This window comes from Seriola aureovittata, chromosome 5, assembly GCF_021018895.1.
Source record: "Seriola aureovittata isolate HTS-2021-v1 ecotype China chromosome 5, ASM2101889v1, whole genome shotgun sequence".
NCBI classification, from domain to species: Eukaryota; Metazoa; Chordata; class Actinopteri; order Carangiformes; family Carangidae; genus Seriola; species Seriola aureovittata.
The window spans coordinates 15,711,872-15,729,999 of NC_079368.1; the positions used below are offsets into that span (position 1 = coordinate 15,711,872).

At 37.8% G+C, this 18,128-nt stretch overlaps 4 protein-coding genes and 1 long non-coding RNA gene across 8 annotated transcripts in view; 3 read left to right on the plus strand and 2 right to left on the minus strand.

Moving 5' to 3' along the window:
* The window catches only part of cfap251 (cilia and flagella associated protein 251), a 7,055-nt gene extending 4,923 nt beyond the window's left edge, over positions 1–2,132 (minus strand). The window contains exons 1-6 of the mRNA XM_056377448.1: positions 1,590–2,132; positions 1,283–1,423; positions 989–1,098; positions 792–900; positions 257–337; positions 83–160 (exon numbers count right to left, since the gene is read on the minus strand). Coding sequence (XP_056233423.1) covers positions 83–160; positions 257–337; positions 792–900; positions 989–1,098; positions 1,283–1,423; positions 1,590–1,850 — 780 coding nt within the window. The 5' untranslated portion in view covers positions 1,851–2,132. The remainder of the gene's footprint in view (positions 1–82; positions 161–256; positions 338–791; positions 901–988; positions 1,099–1,282; positions 1,424–1,589) is intronic.
* LOC130170247 (rab5 GDP/GTP exchange factor-like) overlaps positions 1–9,906 on the plus strand; it is a 16,170-nt gene extending 6,264 nt beyond the window's left edge. The window contains exons 1-9 of one of the 2 annotated variants that reach the window (XM_056377453.1): positions 3,965–4,221; positions 5,627–5,813; positions 6,132–6,259; positions 7,243–7,394; positions 7,491–7,560; positions 7,650–7,785; positions 7,870–7,964; positions 8,406–8,662; positions 8,760–9,906. In XM_056377453.1, coding sequence (XP_056233428.1) covers positions 5,656–5,813; positions 6,132–6,259; positions 7,243–7,394; positions 7,491–7,560; positions 7,650–7,785; positions 7,870–7,964; positions 8,406–8,662; positions 8,760–9,176 — 1,413 coding nt within the window. In that variant the 5' untranslated portion in view covers positions 3,965–4,221; positions 5,627–5,655 and the 3' untranslated portion in view covers positions 9,177–9,906. Of the gene's footprint in view, positions 1–3,964; positions 4,222–5,626; positions 5,814–6,131; positions 6,260–7,242; positions 7,395–7,490; positions 7,561–7,649; positions 7,786–7,869; positions 7,965–8,405; positions 8,663–8,759 lie in introns of those variants that run through there. The other variant, XM_056377454.1, reaches the window with a different exon arrangement.
* A 472-nt stretch (positions 9,907–10,378) lies between these two features.
* Positions 10,379–12,881, plus strand: psmd9 (proteasome 26S subunit, non-ATPase 9). The gene is made up of 6 exons (XM_056377458.1): positions 10,379–10,548; positions 10,671–10,770; positions 11,626–11,819; positions 11,943–12,044; positions 12,224–12,312; positions 12,615–12,881. Exons 1-6 carry the CDS (start codon positions 10,423–10,425, stop codon positions 12,640–12,642), a joined length of 639 nt encoding a protein of 212 aa, XP_056233433.1. The 5' UTR covers positions 10,379–10,422; the 3' UTR covers positions 12,643–12,881.
* Positions 12,882–13,016: 135 nt separating this feature from the next.
* Positions 13,017–13,763, plus strand: LOC130170250 (uncharacterized). Its single transcript, XR_008827961.1, has 2 exons — positions 13,017–13,194; positions 13,497–13,763. It is a non-coding gene; the product is annotated as an uncharacterized LOC130170250 (long non-coding RNA).
* Positions 13,764–13,875: 112 nt separating this feature from the next.
* Positions 13,876–17,597, minus strand: gtf2h3 (general transcription factor IIH, polypeptide 3). 3 transcript variants are annotated; one of them, XM_056377455.1, is made up of 14 exons: positions 17,528–17,597; positions 17,292–17,397; positions 17,108–17,187; positions 16,890–16,996; positions 16,515–16,657; positions 16,196–16,258; positions 15,837–15,866; positions 15,713–15,741; positions 15,547–15,621; positions 15,388–15,441; positions 15,007–15,075; positions 14,770–14,905; positions 14,624–14,660; positions 13,876–14,453 (listed from the first exon to the last, which is right to left on the minus strand). In XM_056377455.1, exons 2-14 carry the CDS (start codon positions 17,299–17,301, stop codon positions 14,384–14,386), a joined length of 903 nt encoding a protein of 300 aa, XP_056233430.1. In that variant the 5' UTR covers positions 17,302–17,397; positions 17,528–17,597; the 3' UTR covers positions 13,876–14,383. The 3 variants fall into 3 exon arrangements, with proteins under 3 accessions (XP_056233430.1, XP_056233432.1, XP_056233431.1); XM_056377457.1 differs by lacking the exon at positions 15,388–15,441; XM_056377456.1 differs by lacking the exon at positions 17,528–17,597 and having other exon boundaries at positions 17,292–17,515.
* Between the last annotated feature and the right edge of the window lie 531 nt (positions 17,598–18,128).

Below are 18,128 nucleotides of genomic sequence, written 5' to 3' on the forward strand. Positions count from 1 at the left end.
AAAAGTCTAGCTGATTAATGTAATAAACATAAACATAACAGCTGTATTATGTATTTAAATAGAAAGTAACAGCTGGACTTACCATGCTATAGAATAACACATGACTTTCACTGTTGCTGAGGAGCTGTGTGCTATCATTTGGATTAAAAATGATGTACTCCTGAAAAGCAATCCAACATTTTCAGCATTTGATCTTATGAATGTCTCATCCATTAAGTTAGGTGGCATTTTAATGTTAGAAGAAGGCAAAACTTACTTGAAAACCATGCATAGGATTTATTTCAGTAAACCACAAAGGCTTTTCTGTTTCATTTGTCCAATCCCAAACACACACACACTGTGAAAACATTGTCATATGGTTAGCAGTTTGTTAAAAGATGTACATTTTACTCTAGAAAGACACTTATTGTTTTGTACTGTCAAATCCAATATGAAACAGTTATCATGTAAACTGTTTTTGTATTTGGAGAACTTGGTGTTGTAAGGTTATACAATATTTAGGAAGAGTGCAGTTCTGAGACATTGACCATTTGATTAAAGATTATATAATTTCTATTCTTTTAATTTTTTAACAAAGAATGGCCCTTAAAGCATAAGCCTGAAAAAGACAACATCACCATGATATAACATTTAAAGATATGATATATGGATAAAGATTCCAAACCATAACATCATCAAAAGACATTTAAAATGAATGTCATCTTCTCAACTAAATAAATAATTAATTCAATAAATTATTTTTTAAAATATTTAATTGAATCTGTTCATTCCAACCATGCTGCCATACTCACTTGAACTTCTTCAGCCCCAAGGGTTACCAGATGTTTTGTGTCTCTTGAAAATGCCATCGAAATGACACCATCATCAGGGTGGCAAGCAAACAATGTATGCACAGGAATACTGAAATAATTATCATGCATGTGGTTACCACCAAGAGAAAAGGTTAATACACAAAGAAAGCCTTAATGTGTGAAGAATCAAGAGCTACCCAGAGTAGGAATCCCATATCATCACCGTGCTTTTCGGTCCCTGGTCTGCAGTCGCAACCCAGCGTCTGTCTTCACTCACACAAATGCATGAGATGGGGTGACAGTGACCCTGAGAGAATAAGAAGTATATACAGTAAGCTATTTAAAATCAACAACCTGCATGCAACAGCTCTCAAAAGATATCTATAGCTGCTCAGGTGACTCATAGTGCTGACTTTATCCAAAGGATGCCGCCTCATCTTCTTTTTATCACATATTCCTCAAGGTCAAAAACCAGTTGCCGATTTTCTCACCTGAAGTATGTGCTGGGAGTTTGAGGTGTGATTGTAAATGATCCCAATGTGAGCTCCAGCATAGAGGACCACCAGCTGATCATGGTCTTGCAGACTGAAGACAGGAAGGGCAGGATTCATCCCAAATACCCATTCTAGTGACTGGATGGAGAGCACATTTGCAGTATTGTTAAGATCCAGTGAAAGTTCTCAGATGATCTTCTTATCTTGAGGTGAACATTTTTCATGAAACTCTCTTGACTGCCTTGTGCAGAGGATCCATTTAAAAACATTACTCATTTTCGTGCAAATAAGACATAGTATTTACCAGTGCATGTGTTCTGGGTTGAGTTATCTTCTTTGGGAAAAGTGTGTCTCTGGTTGCAGTGTAGACTTGAGACTGCCAGCTCATCTTGTGTGTGTCAGGCTCCGTTTCCTCTCTCCTGACTGTGGCACTCTCCTCGGCTTCATCACTGCTCTTCCTCTGCTTCTCTTCATCATTACCTGCTGGTCGATTGTCCTGCCATTTTTGCTGTTCCACTTTAACGCTTGTGGAAGGCTGATGTTTCTTAGCTTCAGCATCTGACATGATGTCGAACCACACACACGTTTTGGACGATTAATCCTGCTTTTTCTTTAACAACTTCATAGAGTTTCCCTTAATCTGTCGGGTTAATTACAGCTAACGCTAGTTAAGTTAGGCAAAGACTAGATACGCTACGAAATGTAACAAATCTCACTATTTAATTAACGTAAAATACAACATCTCTTGTACAATTTACCTCATTCAAAGGACTCAAGCGATATATTAAAAAAACTTTCTATGGCGGTTAGTCTATAAAAATCATCTGTAAAGCGCCTGCGAAGCGTCTCGTCGCCTAGTTACCACCGGACACTGGTGACGAGTGAAACCAAAACACAGACGTTCTGGCTAGGCCTTTCAAATTAAAAGCACTAGGCTGACGTGACTAGTTACTTTGCAAAAAGAGATTTTACATGCAAAACATGTAAAGAGCTAATAAGATGGGGCCCTGGTGCCCTAACGTTGTCTATATTTAAATTAGTTTGCAGTGATTTGATTACTTTCAGATTTATTTAGTAATATATACAACAGTGCAGTATAGGTCACTTAGTTTGTGGAGTAGTAAACTGTGCACCTCCAAGGACATAATCAGGATGTAAGGAGTGTCGATGTGAAAGTGTAAACTCAGTTGGCAGTTTATTAGGAACACTATAGAACTGTTGATTCAACTGTATGGTGAGTCTGGAGGATGTAGTTTGTGCTGCTGTTGAATGGTATTCTGCAGTATATTATAGAGGTATGTGTGTTATATATAGCCTACTCTCCCTGATTTAAATTAAGTTGACAAAATAATATTATATTATATTATATTATTATATTATATAATAGTGTCAGTTTAACACAACATAATTCAATAGCACCACAAACTGCAGCCTCCAAAATGATCACAAAGTTGAATCAGCACCTCTCTGAAACAATTTCAAAAGGTAGGTAGGATTTACGGCATGACTGTGGTATTACACTGCATTAGCTTCAGCTAAGTGTACCGAATAGCCTACTAACCGAGGGCATATTATTGAGTGTTCATTGCCCTTAGTGATCACATGATCTAACTACGCTTGCTTGTTATAAAAGTTTTATTTTGAACGTTTTCAACGGAAGTATCAGTGCAGTATTTAAGATGATGCTAGTGGTTTCAGATTATTCATATATTGTTTAATAATTTACTGATAGCCAACCTTTAAAGAATATTAATAATATCTGTAAAAAGGTTTGAATTTGACTTTGAACATTCAAACTTTTTTTCCGTACATGATAACGCTTTGGTCACTGTATTTTGAAAACATTTACCGGAAAACCTACTATGTTGGTAGGTCAACATTGACGGCAATTGACGAATCTAATTTTGTATTGCAGTTACTCAGAGTGACCACTAGAGGGCAGGAAACAGCTGATAACAAATGATATGCTACATGTAAATTTTGTAAATTTAGAAAATGTGGAAATATTTTTAGTAAAATAATTAATCTTTAGCGCAATGTATTACATATAATATAAATATATTATGCGAATTGTTTTAGCAGAAGATGACATGCATACAGAAACACAGAGAACAGTGAAAATTAGATTAGATTGCGTCGTAGGCAACAATGTGCTCTGTGGACCTCAAGTCTATTTAGAGGATATCAGATCAAAAATGAGGTGAAACCCCGTAAAAAGGACCAATCCAATATATTATAATCTATTTATTAGTGTTTGATACTATCGATATAAATATTTATTTCTAAAATGTCAATGAAAACTGTAAAAGAATATTAAAAACCACTAACATTAGTGTACCAGACAAGAATGTGGTTACGCAAGGTAACCACTAGAGGGCAATGTAACAACAACTGCAAGAGCGTTAAGTTAGACAAACGTAATAGCGTGCAAAGACTTCTGGTACGAACATTCAAAATAAAATATTCAAATTATGCAGAAGTGAGGATACTCGTCGTAATAACGGGATTTTAGATGTTATGGGTGAAGCAGACGTGATAACTACTCGTTTGTGTTGAGTTGTACACGTGATTTTGGTGTTTTTGAAGTCGTGAATCAGCACTTTTTTATTGCAGTCATACTTTTGTTTTGAAAGGTCGGCACCGTGTCGAAACGTCGGTTGTTGCTTTGAGCTTTAAACCTTTTTTACATTTCTTCCCCCCCGGTTCCACCGGTCTGAAAGCATCTGGGTTTTCTGTCTGCGTTTCATACTTACAACTTTTCTAGTCAGTTTCATTTTCGTTACCTCTGTTTCATAATTTTTGTAACTATTATCTCATTTGTTGAGGTTTGAAGGATTATTGCTCTTATAGTGAGGAGTTTTTGACGGTTAATGCACCAAAAAGTGAGAAACGCGTTTCGATGAGGAAGCGGCTAATTATGATTTCATCAGCTACAGGTGAGGAGGCATTTAATGATTGTGAACTTATCCTGATGGGTATTTGATTTGTTACTGCGATTCAAGTTGAATTAGTTAATACAGGAGGCTGAAATATGTTGTTAGCTGTAGCCTTTTGACGTTAGCTAACGTTAGCCGCTGGTCCTTATCTCCAATCCCCTCAGCTGACAGTCAGCCGGGCTCTTAATAAGCTGTTGGCCAACACTCAGCCCATGGACCTAGAAAGTTTAATACGTTTTTTAATATTGAATTCAATGTGAGGTTCACAGTAGACCGTCAGCTCAGCCATTACAAGGCTATTTGCGCTTAGCTGCGAAAAAGTTTCCATTGTGACTTAACAGCTTTTAACCGGTTACACGAAAGAGTTGGTGAAGGAATAAAAAGGAGAAATTGGAAAGTTGTCGACAGCTGTTCCTTATTGTAATGACCATGTCTACATTAGTTAAATTCCCTTTTTAATTTACTGGATACAAAGTGGTAAGTGATGTAATTATTTATTCTTCTAGAAGTATTAACGTACACATTTGTCAGCTGTTTTTGATTCTTGTTTTCTACTGTTTATGGAACTAGCTGTAGTTCTCATAAAAGCAGAGTCTGACAATATCTCAAATTCAATCAGTTTAACCAAAATTACAATTTTCTTCCCGTTAATGGCAACATATGTAAAAGTCTTTACTGTGACCAGTTTTTATTAGTTTTGACATGACACATGATAGCATACATTTGGATATACTCTTGCCAGTTTATTAGGTATAGCAGTCTAACAGTTTAACAGTCTAGTTAAACTGTCTTGCGATAAATCCTACCTTCATGACGGTTATAATATTCAGTATTTGTTGAAATCATTGTAGAAAGGTATTGATTAGCTGTATAATAATTTTGTAGAGTGTAGTTTTGGTTTTGGAAAAAAGAGAAGAAAAGCAATCAGTCTCCAGTACGCCCAGAAGATAGACAAATAAACATAGATAATAGTAGTCATCAACTTCTATTTATCTTCCTGGATCTGCCTCATCAGTGATTTTGAACATGATATTATCAGAATGAAAGAGGAAATACCCAAAATAGAAAGAAAGAGAAGAAGACAAAGAAAACACAGCCATCTACAAATTATGAAGTTAAAGAGCATTGAAAATGGTTCTTCCTCGGTTTTCTGTATTGAAGCATTGAGTGTCCTAGTCTAATGTCTGCACCAAGGAAAGATGCCTGAGGTTATTTGCCAAGTTTAGCACAGCCAGGCTGTACTGATCACTAAGCTTGTGAGATTTAAGCTCCTGCAGTCAGACAGGACAGACTGAGTTTCCTTTTTAAAAGTTTTAATTGTCAAAGGAATTACATTTGACCTAACAGCGTACATTGAAGAGCTTCTTTATTTTTATTATCGAAATATTAATTTTATGTCTTACAGGTGGGAATAGTGTATGAGAGATTTCTAATATGTGGACAGAGAAGCAAAGAGGAATCAGAGTTTCTCAGGAGGAGCTGCTCTGCAAGAATGCCTGTGGGTATTATGGAAACCCTGCATGGCAAGGCCTCTGCTCCAAGTGCTGGAGAGAGAGAGCACGTCCAGTTGAATCCCAGAGACAAGACACAAGGTAAAAACTGCTTATTGTAGCGACTGTTCAGACTCAAAGACCTCAAGCTAATGGTGTCAATGTGTAGATGGATTCTTGTCACAGCATCTTAAAAGCAACATTATGGAAACTTCATTACACCATTGATGTTTACCTGAATTGGTGGACATTGTCATGCATATTAATTAAACATATTAATCAGAAAAATAAATTACAATGACTGCAACTGCTTTGTTTATATAACTATCTTCTAATATAACTGTCACCTTGAGGGAACTTAAATGCTTTTGGTTTAAACTGAGTTTAGGTTTGAATGCTTAAAGTTGTCATTCTTTGTAGGCCAAGAAATGATGGAACTCCTCTCACCTTCTCCAAATTTGAGGAGAAGAAAAACATTGAGAAAGGTCATCGAATTAACACAATGAGGAGACTCTTCTGGGGCAGCCCATCGCCTCCAAAGCGCCAAGGTAGCCCTGTTTGCTCTGTGTCCTTTGATTCAATGTTCTGAGTTCAATCAAGTCAAAAACAAGTATCAGCAAAACGTTTGGTTGTTTTGCCTCAGGATAAAAAAAAATCAACTGCTTTATCACATTTAGCTTAGTCATCAGTTGTGCTGCCTGAGGATCAAGAGCAAAGGCAAGAAGAGCTCTAAACTGATGAAAAGCCTTATTTATCACACAGCTTAGAGACTTAACTGCAAGAAGAACAAAAGCAGAATAGAAAAGTGGAAAGAATTAATGAGATGAACCAGGACTGAGTGCTATATCAACTTTTTAAGGCACATATATTTTCAAATGGGAGTCAGCAGGCAAAGCTTTTCGATTTACCAGTCGATCTAAATTCCAACCCGAACCTGTGGTTATGAGCTTTGATTAGTGACCGACAGCGTGACAGTGAATGAGATTGTGAATACAAGAGGCCGAAATTAGTTTTCTCCGTAAGGTGGCTGGGCTCACCCTTATAGAAAGGGTAATGAGCTTGGAGTAGCACCACTGCTCCTCCACACCGGTTCATTCATCTGATCAGGACGCCTCCTGGGTGCCCTCCATCCGCAGTTCTACAGGCACATCCAGCTGGTAGGAGGCTCCAGAGTGGACTCAGAACACGCTAGAGATAAACCTTTGTTTATCTGGCCATAAACAAAGGTGTTGACTAACTGATCTTTATGGTTGTCTGTTTTTGCAACAGTTGTTGTGCTTCATTAACTAATGTACAGATAGGCTCCCATGTGCATATATGTGGGTAGTGTAGTGTCCTTATATCTGCAAGTTGACAACACAAAACTAATCTGTAGGTACTGCTGCCAGGGATTGCCCCTTCACCTGTGCTCAACTGCTTCACTGCTTTTTCCAAACGCAGTGACTGAGTCATTCTGAATACCATGTTTCAGTTTTAAAATGTGTTACTTCATTTATTCATCTGGAATGACATCCACGTTTCATCCCTCTAGAGTCTTCTGAAAGCCAAACAAATGCATTAAAAGCGTACCAGAGCCTTGAGCCTGGGGACTTCACTGGCTTCCTAAAAATACTCAGAAGCCCTCCCTCCCAGCGCTTGCAGTCCCGATGCACAGCTTTTCTCAACACAATGGAGGCTTACCATGTAACTATGTCATTAAAAGTTTAACATTATACTTCTTGTTCCTTCTCTTTGAAATGTCAGAGCTGTTCTGATCATAGCTTCTCATCATCTTTACAGGATCTGCCGGTACAGAAACAGTCGGATCTTGTGCAGGATTTCTACCAGTCTTTTGCTGAACATTTTAGCAGTCAGTACAGATCAGTTCAACACTTTGTGGCTGTTGATTCTGAAAACATTGTCAAAAAGAGATTTCTAAGTTGTTAATTTTGTTTTCAGGTTTTACTGAGGCTCAGGCCACTCAGATAATGGAGCACGTAGAGAAGTTAATAATGACGCGGTTGCATAAATGGGTTTTCTGCCATGACAGCTGTGATGATGAACAGAAGGACCTGGCTCTACAGAGAAGGATACGGTAAGCCTTACATACAAGTCGCTTATGTTGTATTTGACCTCTAATCTCTGATGACTGTTTGACACTTATGTCTTTATTTTGCAGCTCCTTAAACTGGGTTACTCCGCAGATGCTGAGCGTACCTTTTCCTGATAAAAAGACTACAGTCACAAGTGACCCCTTCCTGTCTGCTATAACAGGTGATTCACAACATCAGTACTGGAGGAATAGTTAATCATTTTAGGAAATGGGCTTTTTGCCTTCTGTTGGAGAGTTAGATGAAAAAATCAATATCACTCTCAAATCTGTTTGTTAAATATATTAAAATGCTATATAACCCACTGTAAAATGGTGTATTGTCAGCCTAGCGTTTCCCCTTGCTTCCTGTCTGTATGCCAAACTAAGCTAACTGGCTGCTAGCTGTAGCCTTATATTTAAGTGGCAGACATGAGAGTGCAAATACACAAAACAAATCCAACTCTATGCCAGAAAACGTGTAAGTGTTTTTCCCAAAATGTTGAACTCTTTCTTCAAGCTCATGCGAGACGGTGGTAAGATTCACACATGCTGGAAACATTGTTAAAAGGTCTAAAATGCTGGCCTTTGACATTTTGCCCTGCCCTGTATTTTTTTTTCAACAGCCATAATTGAAATGGATGCCAAACGAGCACCTCAGGACAAACTTGCCTGTGTGTCCAAATGCAGTCAGCATGTCTTCGAGGTGCTCTCCTCTTCGAACAGCGAGCCTGCTAATGCTGATGACTTCCTGTCAGGGCTGATATATGTGGTACTGAAGGCCAATCCACCCCGCCTACACTCAAACATGCAATATGTGATTCGGTTTGGTCTCCCTCACAGTTTGATGGCAGGAGAGAGCGGCTACTATTTCACAAATTTGGTAAGTTGATTGCAAAGTTACTCATCCATCATACGCCATAGGATGCTGTGTAACAAGATGGTTAATTACTCATACCTGTGCCCTTGTCCTGTTTTAGTCTTGTGCTGTGGCCTTCATTGAAAAGCTGGATGGACCAGCACTAAACCTCAGTCCAGAAGAGTTTGAGGGCTACATGCTGCATCAGCGTGCTCCCTCTACGAGGAAGAAGAGGCAGCAGATTGTCGGTGACACACAGCACCTGTTAGAAGAGATAAAAGACAGACAGGAGAAGCTGGACCAGGGGATGGATGCTCTCAACACGCAGCTACAAACATGGGTGAAAGCAGTTCATTCACAACTGGATGAGGCAACAGCACAGTTTGCTCTGGTACAGAAGGAGATCACAGCTCAGGCTGATATCTCACAGGTTTTTTCATCCTCAACTCATGAAGAATCACTGCAAGGGTATCAGGAAGACCATTCGGTACTGGTGCTTACAGATCAACATGTAAATCCAAAAGATTCAGACTGTTAGCGATACTCACAAAAACACCTAATCTGGCACTTGACTCTTTTTAATCATCAGCACTAATTTATGTAGGATGCAAAACTGATGTATATTACAATGCCACATTTGCACAGGTTTCAACAGTAGGAAGCTGGGATTGATCTGCCAGTTGAACATGAAGGAAAACCTTTTGAAGGAAACTTTCTACATTAGCTATCACGGGGCACACAGAGGTTTTTTTAATGACTGTTAAAAAATGTTGCAGATTTGTATCTTGTTTGAGGATGAAGGCCAATAAAATACTTTCCAGTTTGTAGTAACAGGTGTGATCATAAGTAATATTTACGCACTCAGGTTACACAGCACCTAGGGGTATCACCTAACACTTTAAGGGTGCTTATTTAATATTAGGGTTTTCTAATGGTGTACACCAATGTGCCTATATGTAAACTGCTGTGAAATTAAAAAATATGCTACAGTAAAAATGTTGGATGGTAGTTGTGGACCACTACAAGTCAGGTGGTGTATTTGGAAAAAACTAATTTTCCAGAACTGTTCTCAATATGTTGCCTTCACTGTTTGTTCAAAGATGAAAAAAGTGGTGCAAAATAATTTGTAGCGATTCCTACATGTTGCAGAAAGTATGGGTTGTTTACAACGGTTATAGAAGTTACTGAATAAACGAAAGGGGTTTGTGTTGTGATCAATGGTGATGATATACCCAATTATATAATTAAAGTTGACTTGTATAATTTAATGATTTGTTCTTGTGTTTTTCTTTAGTGTGTTTTTTTTGTTGTTGTAATTGACTTGTTTGCAAAGTTAATCAGGAGTCAAAAAACAAAATAGTGGGACAGTTAAATGCTCAGTGTTTAACTCATTGGCATGTGTTCTTGAAACATGAGTGTAAATGTTTGTTTAAGTATTTTATCATTTGATAAAGCCTTTAGTTTCCTTCGATGCAAATGTGTTTTGGGCATTATGTGTCTGATGTTTGACCGTCACTGTGCAGGATCATATATGTTCAGAGTCTGACACTGAAAAAATAGACCTATCACTTCACACCTGTCATACTTTATTTTAAATTACTTGGCTTGACATCGTCATTTTTGTAACTGATAAAAGAGTTGTGGATTATTTGGTGACTACACTGCACTTTCATTTACTTTTTTTTAATTGGCCAGTTGGGGGCAGTAATGTTGTGAAATGACCATGAACCTACCAGAACATTAAATAGAGGAAGAATTGATCCGTGAGGATTATCCGAGCAGCCATGAGGATGACAGGGGAGAACAGTTCTGGAAACTCGGAAATAACAATGGATGATGTTAAAAACCTCATTAAGAAGAAAGATGACATTGAGGAGCAGATAAAAGCTTATTACGACGTCTTAGAAGACGTAAGTTGGCGGTCAGATAATCAGACACACAACGTAGCATAAAGCTAACCCCGAGACTACTAGCATCTGTCAGGAAGTGGTTGTAGTTTACATGTTTCTCTTTCTTCACTCTGTGTTCACAGCAAGGTGTCGGAGTTGAAGGTCCCTTGGTCGACGCAGAAGGCTTCCCCCGGGCAGATGTTAATTTATACCAGATCAGGACAGCAAGACACAATATTTCATGTAAGCTGCAGCTTGTTTGTTGTTTCTAGTGTTTTCTGTTGCAGCAGGGGACATTTGGGTTTATCGTGAAGCAGCACGACGTCACGTAACCACCTGTTAACGTATTGACGTCATAGTCTGTCACGGCCATTTAGGTAATGGAGTCGCAATTAGTATAATTTCCAAACAACATTCTTTACTTTCATTATATGGACGGATCAGTTAAAACCAACAAATACCTGCGTGATGACACCAACGTGCAACAGTTAAAACGTTGAAGTAAAACAAGTTGAGCCCAATTTCTTTATCTTAAAATTAATGTTTGTTTAGACAAATTGTCAGAAAATTACATGACAGAAGTCACTACCACAATTGACCAAAAGTTAGTTTGGACTGATATATCACTTATTAAATATGACATCATCTGACATGTGTAGCATGTTGGTGTAAGGCTGCAACTAATGATTATTTTCATTTTCAATTAATCTGCTGATTATTTGTTTAATATGTAGAATGTGGGAAACGGTGAAAAATGCATATCAGAATTTCCCAAAGCCCATGGTGATGCAATAAAATGTCATGTTTTGACCAACCAACCATACAAAAGCAAAAGATATTCAAGTTATAATTATGTAAAATGGGGAAAAGCAGCAAATCCACTCATTGGATAAACTTGCCCAAGAGGATTCTTGTCATTTTGTTTAAACAGTGGCTGAAATTTAATTAGTTAAATTGACTATCACAATACTTGCAAATTCATTTTCTGTGAATCATTTAACTGTCGCACCTCTGTTCTCCTTTTATAGGCAAAATCTTTCATCATTTATTTTCAGTCCACTGTCATTTTAAACATGAAGCCTTGACCATGTCTTCCAGGCCTGCAGAATGATCACAAAGCCATCATGGCGGAGATAGAAGAAGCCCTGCACAAACTGCATGCTCGAGAGAAAGCTAAGCGGGAACGGGATGAGGCGGAGGCCCACGTGGAGGCAATGGAACAGCAGGTCACCCTGCCTCCTCCATTTGCACGAGTGGATGCAGTGACTCAAGGCTCACCTGCCTGTAGAGCTGTGAGTAATGAGAAGTGTACTTTATGTCTGGTAGTGGTTTCAGATGCACCATCACAATTCTTTGAAGTTAAGGGTTAAAAATATAGCTGTTTTGTTGCTGTACATTTTTTTGTCTTTCCAAAGGGGCTCAGCGTTGGTGATGAAGTCACTGAGTTTGGTTCTGTGAACACACAGAACTTCCAGAACCTCCAGAATATTGCTGCTGTGGTGCAACACAGTGAAGGGGTAAGCTTTGGAAGTAATCCACTGGTTGAGCAGTAAATCAGATTTTATTGTTTACATAAATTAATTTAAATTAAGATTTTTTTTTTTTTTTTGAATATATATCTTTTTTATTTTGTGAAGAATAATTTATTGCAATGAAATTGCTAGAGTGTAAACTGCAATGTCATGTCTTTATACAGAAACCATTACGTGTCACAGTTTTCCGGGAAGGACAGAAAGTTCAGATGAGCTTGACTCCACAGCGATGGTCTGGCAGAGGTTTGCTGGGGTGAGTGTTATACACACAGTCACAGTCATGTGTTTGATTTGGCAAAGATTGAGAGTCGAGTAGAGTAGTTGATATTTAGAAGCAAAGAAATCTATGAGCCCACATGAACAAAGACGCTGAAAAGCCTCTAGTGCACAAGCAAACATGTTTCTCTTAATGTATGTGTTTTACTTTGCCATGTATAGATATTGGTAAAATACTATTGCACATCCACCTTAACATGAATGATTCATGATATAAATAGCTGTTGGTATTGGCAAGTATAAAGTGGTTCACATCAGCCTGTCCTGCCTCTTTTTCAGATGCAACATTGTCCCAATCAATCGGTGATCACAATGTGCAGAATCTCAGCTGTGAAACACTTTTATGCCACTTGTTACCCTGGATGCTTTCAGACTAAATTTGTACATACTGCAGAAATTTCCATGTTTAATTTTTCCATATCTTAATCAGAACTTGAAACTTTTTCCTTTGTACAAGGACAGCCTTCAGAAATATTAGACTAAAATGTTGCTTCTGTTTGAGTCAATTTACTGAATGATAGCTGAATAAACATTGCTTACCTTACACTACTCTGATCAGAATCCTATATGTTCAAACTAGAGTAGTTGTTGAAATGTATTGCGGTGATTGAAAGTGATGAACAAACACTGAAAAGAAATGAATGGACACAATGTGTGATTTTTTTTTTTTATTTTTTTTTTTTGAATATATATCTTTTTTATTTTGTGAAGAATAATTTATTGCAATGAAATTGCTAGAGTGTAAACTGCAATGTCATGTCTTTATACAGAAACCATTACGTGTCACAGTTTTCCGGGAAGGACAGAAAGTTCAGATGAGCTTGACTCCACAGCGATGGTCTGGCAGAGGTTTGCTGGGGTGAGTGTTATACACACAGTCACAGTCATGTGTTTGATTTGGCAAAGATTGAGAGTCGAGTAGAGTAGTTGATATTTAGAAGCAAAGAAATCTATGAGCCCACATGAACAAAGACGCTGAAAAGCCTCTAGTGGACAAGCAAACATGTTTCTCTTAATGTATGTGTTTTACTTTGCCATGTATAGATATTGGTAAAATACTATTGCACATCCACCTTAACATGAATGATTCATGATATAAATAGCTGTTGGTATTGGCAAGTATAAAGTGGTTCACATCAGCCTGTCCTGCCTCTTTTTCAGATGCAACATTGTCCCAATCAATCGGTGATCACAATGTGCAGAATCTCAGCTGTGAAACACTTTTATGCCACTTGTTACCCTGGATGCTTTCAGACTAAATTTGTACATACTGCAGAAATTTCCATGTTTAATTTTTCCATATCTTAATCAGAACTTGAAACTTTTTCCTTTGTACAAGGACAGCCTTCAGAAATATTAGACTAAAATGTTGCTTCTGTTTGAGTCAATTTACTGAATGATAGCTGAATAAACATTGCTTACCTTACACTACTCTGATCAGAATCCTATATGTTCAAACTAGAGTAGTTGTTGAAATGTATTGCGGTGATTGAAAGTGATGAACAAACACTGAAAAGAAATGAATGGACACAATGTGTGATTTTTTTTTTTTTTTTTTTTTTATTGTATAAAAGTTTATATCACAAAACTGTCCAAAGTTGCTTTTTTTCCAAAGCATTAACTCAATTTACACATAGGCTGAGAAAATTATCTTTACCCAACATCATCAACTGCTAAAAGTTTAGTGCCAGTTGTTTCTATCAATATGAACAAAGCAATCACATCAGTTTACACTTGTGAATATACTCGGGCCAAATGTTTGACTGCATGTTTTATGGAGGGGGGAAACAATTATTTCCACAAATAAGAAATATTTGTCAGGTTGGGGTAAACTTGAGATGAGACTGGAGTTATCAAGTATTCCATTGAAAACAGCCTCGATAAACATGTAAAGACAGTCAATTTTAGTCAGGTTAACATGTTCATATGGCTGCTGTGCCTCAAAGGCGTTTCTTGAAGATTGTTACAAATTTATACCAAGCAAAATGGTATAATCTTAATATCAAAAAAAGAGACTAGATTAATGTAATCCCAGCAAAAAAAAAAAATCATGTAGGTTGCTTGAGTTTCTTCTTTTTGGGCTTGACCATCTGTGGTAGTTGGATTTTAAAGGCAGTCCTAAAAAGAATAAAAGATTTTAGATCATATTAATGCCAACAAAGTGAGGATGAAATCACATTGCATAATTTCAGATGTATACCAGTACTACTCAGAGGAAATGGGTTTTGTATTAAAGGATAAAAAGGTTTCTGCCTCAAGATCTAAAAAAAAGAAAGAAAAAGACTTACTCGCAAGTTGTACAAATGGGGCTGAAGTTGCAGAATACTAAAAGAAGAAGATAGGAGAAAGCATAATCAAAAAACAAAACAAGTATATTATATATTAAAAAGACTGCTGTCATGCAATTGCTGCTGTAGCTGTGAACTAAACTTACTTGACAGACAAACTGAGCACACATAACCAATCTCAATGAGGTTACGATGACAGAAACATGCAGCTCTGTAGTCCACATGTGCAGGCGGTGGCAGCACGAGCTGTGAACGCTGCTCCAAGTCAGGCAGGAACACCCACTGTTCAGAAAACACCACCAGCAACAGAGTGATTTGTCTTTACATTTTAACAAGACAAACCATATTCTTAGGAATGTGTAAAGACGGTACTGTGCACTTACTAGAAGGTATTGTGCCAGAGCAATTTTCTGTGGTATCTTGAGGTACAATCCTCCAGTTATGTCGCAAGCCTAAAAAATAAATAGCTGATGGTAAAAATTCTCAGTATATCCAGGTTAGGACAGCCAGTACGGTCAACAGTATCACATTATCATCACACCCCTAGCATACCTTACGCTAATGATAATAATATACTGGCACTTTAAAGAGTATTAGACAGTAGACAGAGTATTGTTCTGTACAAGCTATTTAAAATCAATGCACAAATAGTTGAGTGTTCTTTGGCTCAGCTTTTGTACAGTACATATCATTACGATACAGGGTGTAGAGCTGTAAGACTGCAGTTCTGTCAATGTACTAACAAGTCTGTAAAAAAAAAATACCTGCTGAAGGAGACCCGAGTCCGAGTCCAACACACAGGCGTCTATCAGGATGTTCTGTTTCAGAATACATAAACAGTGATTTTTCATAAGTATAAATAAATGCAATACATACACCTGTCGAAGAAAAGAGGTAAAACAGAAGTAAAATCTACATTTTACCTGCTTTTGGGCAGCAAAAATCACATTCATGAAGTTCATGTACTGGAGGGCACAGTCCTCAGCTGCTTTTATCACCTACATCAATTAAAGTGGAATAAAGAAGCTGTGTTCAAAGTCAGGTTGAAAAAAAAAAAAACAAAACCCATGAAATTAGACTGAAGCTTACCAATATTCTTGATTTCATCTCCTGCGCAACTAAAGAAAATAAACAAGTCATTACAAAAGTGCTAAAAGGAAAACAGCATCTCGTGAAGAGAACTAATAAGCTTGATGTTAAATAAAATAATTACCATCGAGCTCTTTTGAGACCCTGTGAATATCTGAATATAAAAGGTTTAAGGAGAATTTGGAAAACAGCTCAACCATTCTCAACATACAGGAAAAAAGATTTAAAAACAAAACAATGTAGTCATTTCTTTTAACTTGACGAGCACTTCCATCCTTCAACACATAAAATATGGGCACATTTCAAACAACCAGTGCACAACATTTCTCAAAAACAGAAAATAAACAAATATTTGATACCATTATATTGCTGTTGTTAGTTCTATCATGTAAAGCTGTAATCAAAAGAATTTCACTTCTCCATGTCATGACATTCTTTATGCACGTCTGTATGAAACCGTTAAAGATGTCACTGAAAGGATACAGCAGAGAGCTTTGGCAAGGGATCCAGCCAACAGAGTATCTGTTGAATTCCCCCTCACTTCAGCTATAATCACATAAGATGCTCATGAATCTTCAGGAATCACAAACAGCTCACAGTGTCATTAAAACATAACAACTTCAAAGACAGTTTAGGCTTTATTTTCACATTTTATAATGATAACAATCTTCCCTGGATTTGTCAACCGTTTGATTAGAAATCCAATGGCAGGTCGGATCACAAAGCAGTCATCCATCAAGGTAGTAAATTCTTAAGTATATTTTATATTCATTTTACCCAACGAAAAGAAGCTTGTACTTACTTTTCGACATAACATTCCTGATCTCTTCGGCAATAAGGTTGTTGGCGACTGACAGGAGTTCATACTTTCCATCCCCGCTGGAGGATGCATCATCTGCACCGCTGTCGCCAGCTCTCCAGCTTTTACTGGGAAACAGGAAGTGACTGAAATAAAGTAAGTGGGAGAGTTTAGCATCTAAGTAGTGACAGCAAAAAATTATATCCAGTCCTGGAAAATGGCAGTGGAAGGAGTAATGTTCAGAGTATCAATACATTAATGTAAAAAATACTCTATGTCCTTTGTACTTTAAAACAATTTTATATACAGTTTGTTTTGTTTTGTTTTTTTAACTTTGGACTAACTTTTTCTTCGCTGGAAAGTTTGCTATACAGTTACCTGTCTTGACAATGGCTTGCGATGACAGCCAGCTTGTTTGTCCTGGTCATGGCCATATGGGAGTTCCCCACCACCATGACAGCATCCAGACACTTGGACAGCGTGAACTGGACAGAGACAAGAGCACAGTGGGTGATGTTCAGACTCAGCCAGCATTTAGAAATCAGAGTACGGATGAGTTTATGATTTAACACCAACACCTAAATTAAAAGTACTACCTCTGGCTCACGCTGAGCTTGCTGGCCCCACCATATCGGATTTACATCCACGACGATGACCAGCAGACTGACTTCATCCTCTGCAGACAATGTGGAAACATTTCAACAACACAACGCAGCTCTGCTCGGTGAAGAAGCTCGCTAGTTTAGTTTACAACACAAAATACACAAGTCACAACGTTACCTGATGCCATCACAGCAGGGTATTCGTCTAAACCGAAGAGACACCAAAAGGCTAAAAAGCTGTAACTGTCCTGGAGCTTTATGTTCTGTTAGCTTCCATCTTTGGTCTGAAAATTAACACAACACCCGCGTTTTTAAATCTGCATATTCTGACAATGTACGACTTTGTAAAAGCAGTTAAATATAGGAACATATAATCAGTTCAGCTACAGATATTTCCCAAATCTGGAGCCATACCAGAGACAGTAGAGAGGATCTTCGGCCATACGCAACAGTCTTTGCATCACTAGGCTGCGACCGTTTTTCTTTTTCTACTTTAAAATTAAATACCACGTGGCGCGCTGCTGCCACCTAGCGCCGTTTGGCTGAAGCGTGCGTTCACGTAAAGCCGCTACAGGTGTTTTCTATGGAAGTGGTTCTCAGACATTTTCATATTAAGGACCCCTAAACTGACACAAATTAGATTATGGACCCCCATTTGATAAGACTTTTGCTTTTAGATATTTTATTGCATGAAGTATTTGAAACCCATGACCAATATAGTCATACATTGTCTCATTGCATTATTATTCATTGTTGTTATGTTAAACTCAACAATAAGCACCTTCTCATCCGGGATTTCCTCCCTGAGACGCTGTGAAAATACAAAGAGGAGAGGAGGAGACACAACAACAGAAAAAAAATGTAAAAATGAAACGTAAACAAACACACCTCAATCCTGACACCATCTTCAGGCTGTTACTGAGTCTGCACCATGGATATCCATGACATCCATGGTCTGCACGCAACCACAGGGTGTTGTAGTTCTTACAGCTGCTAAAATGGTGTACTTTGATAT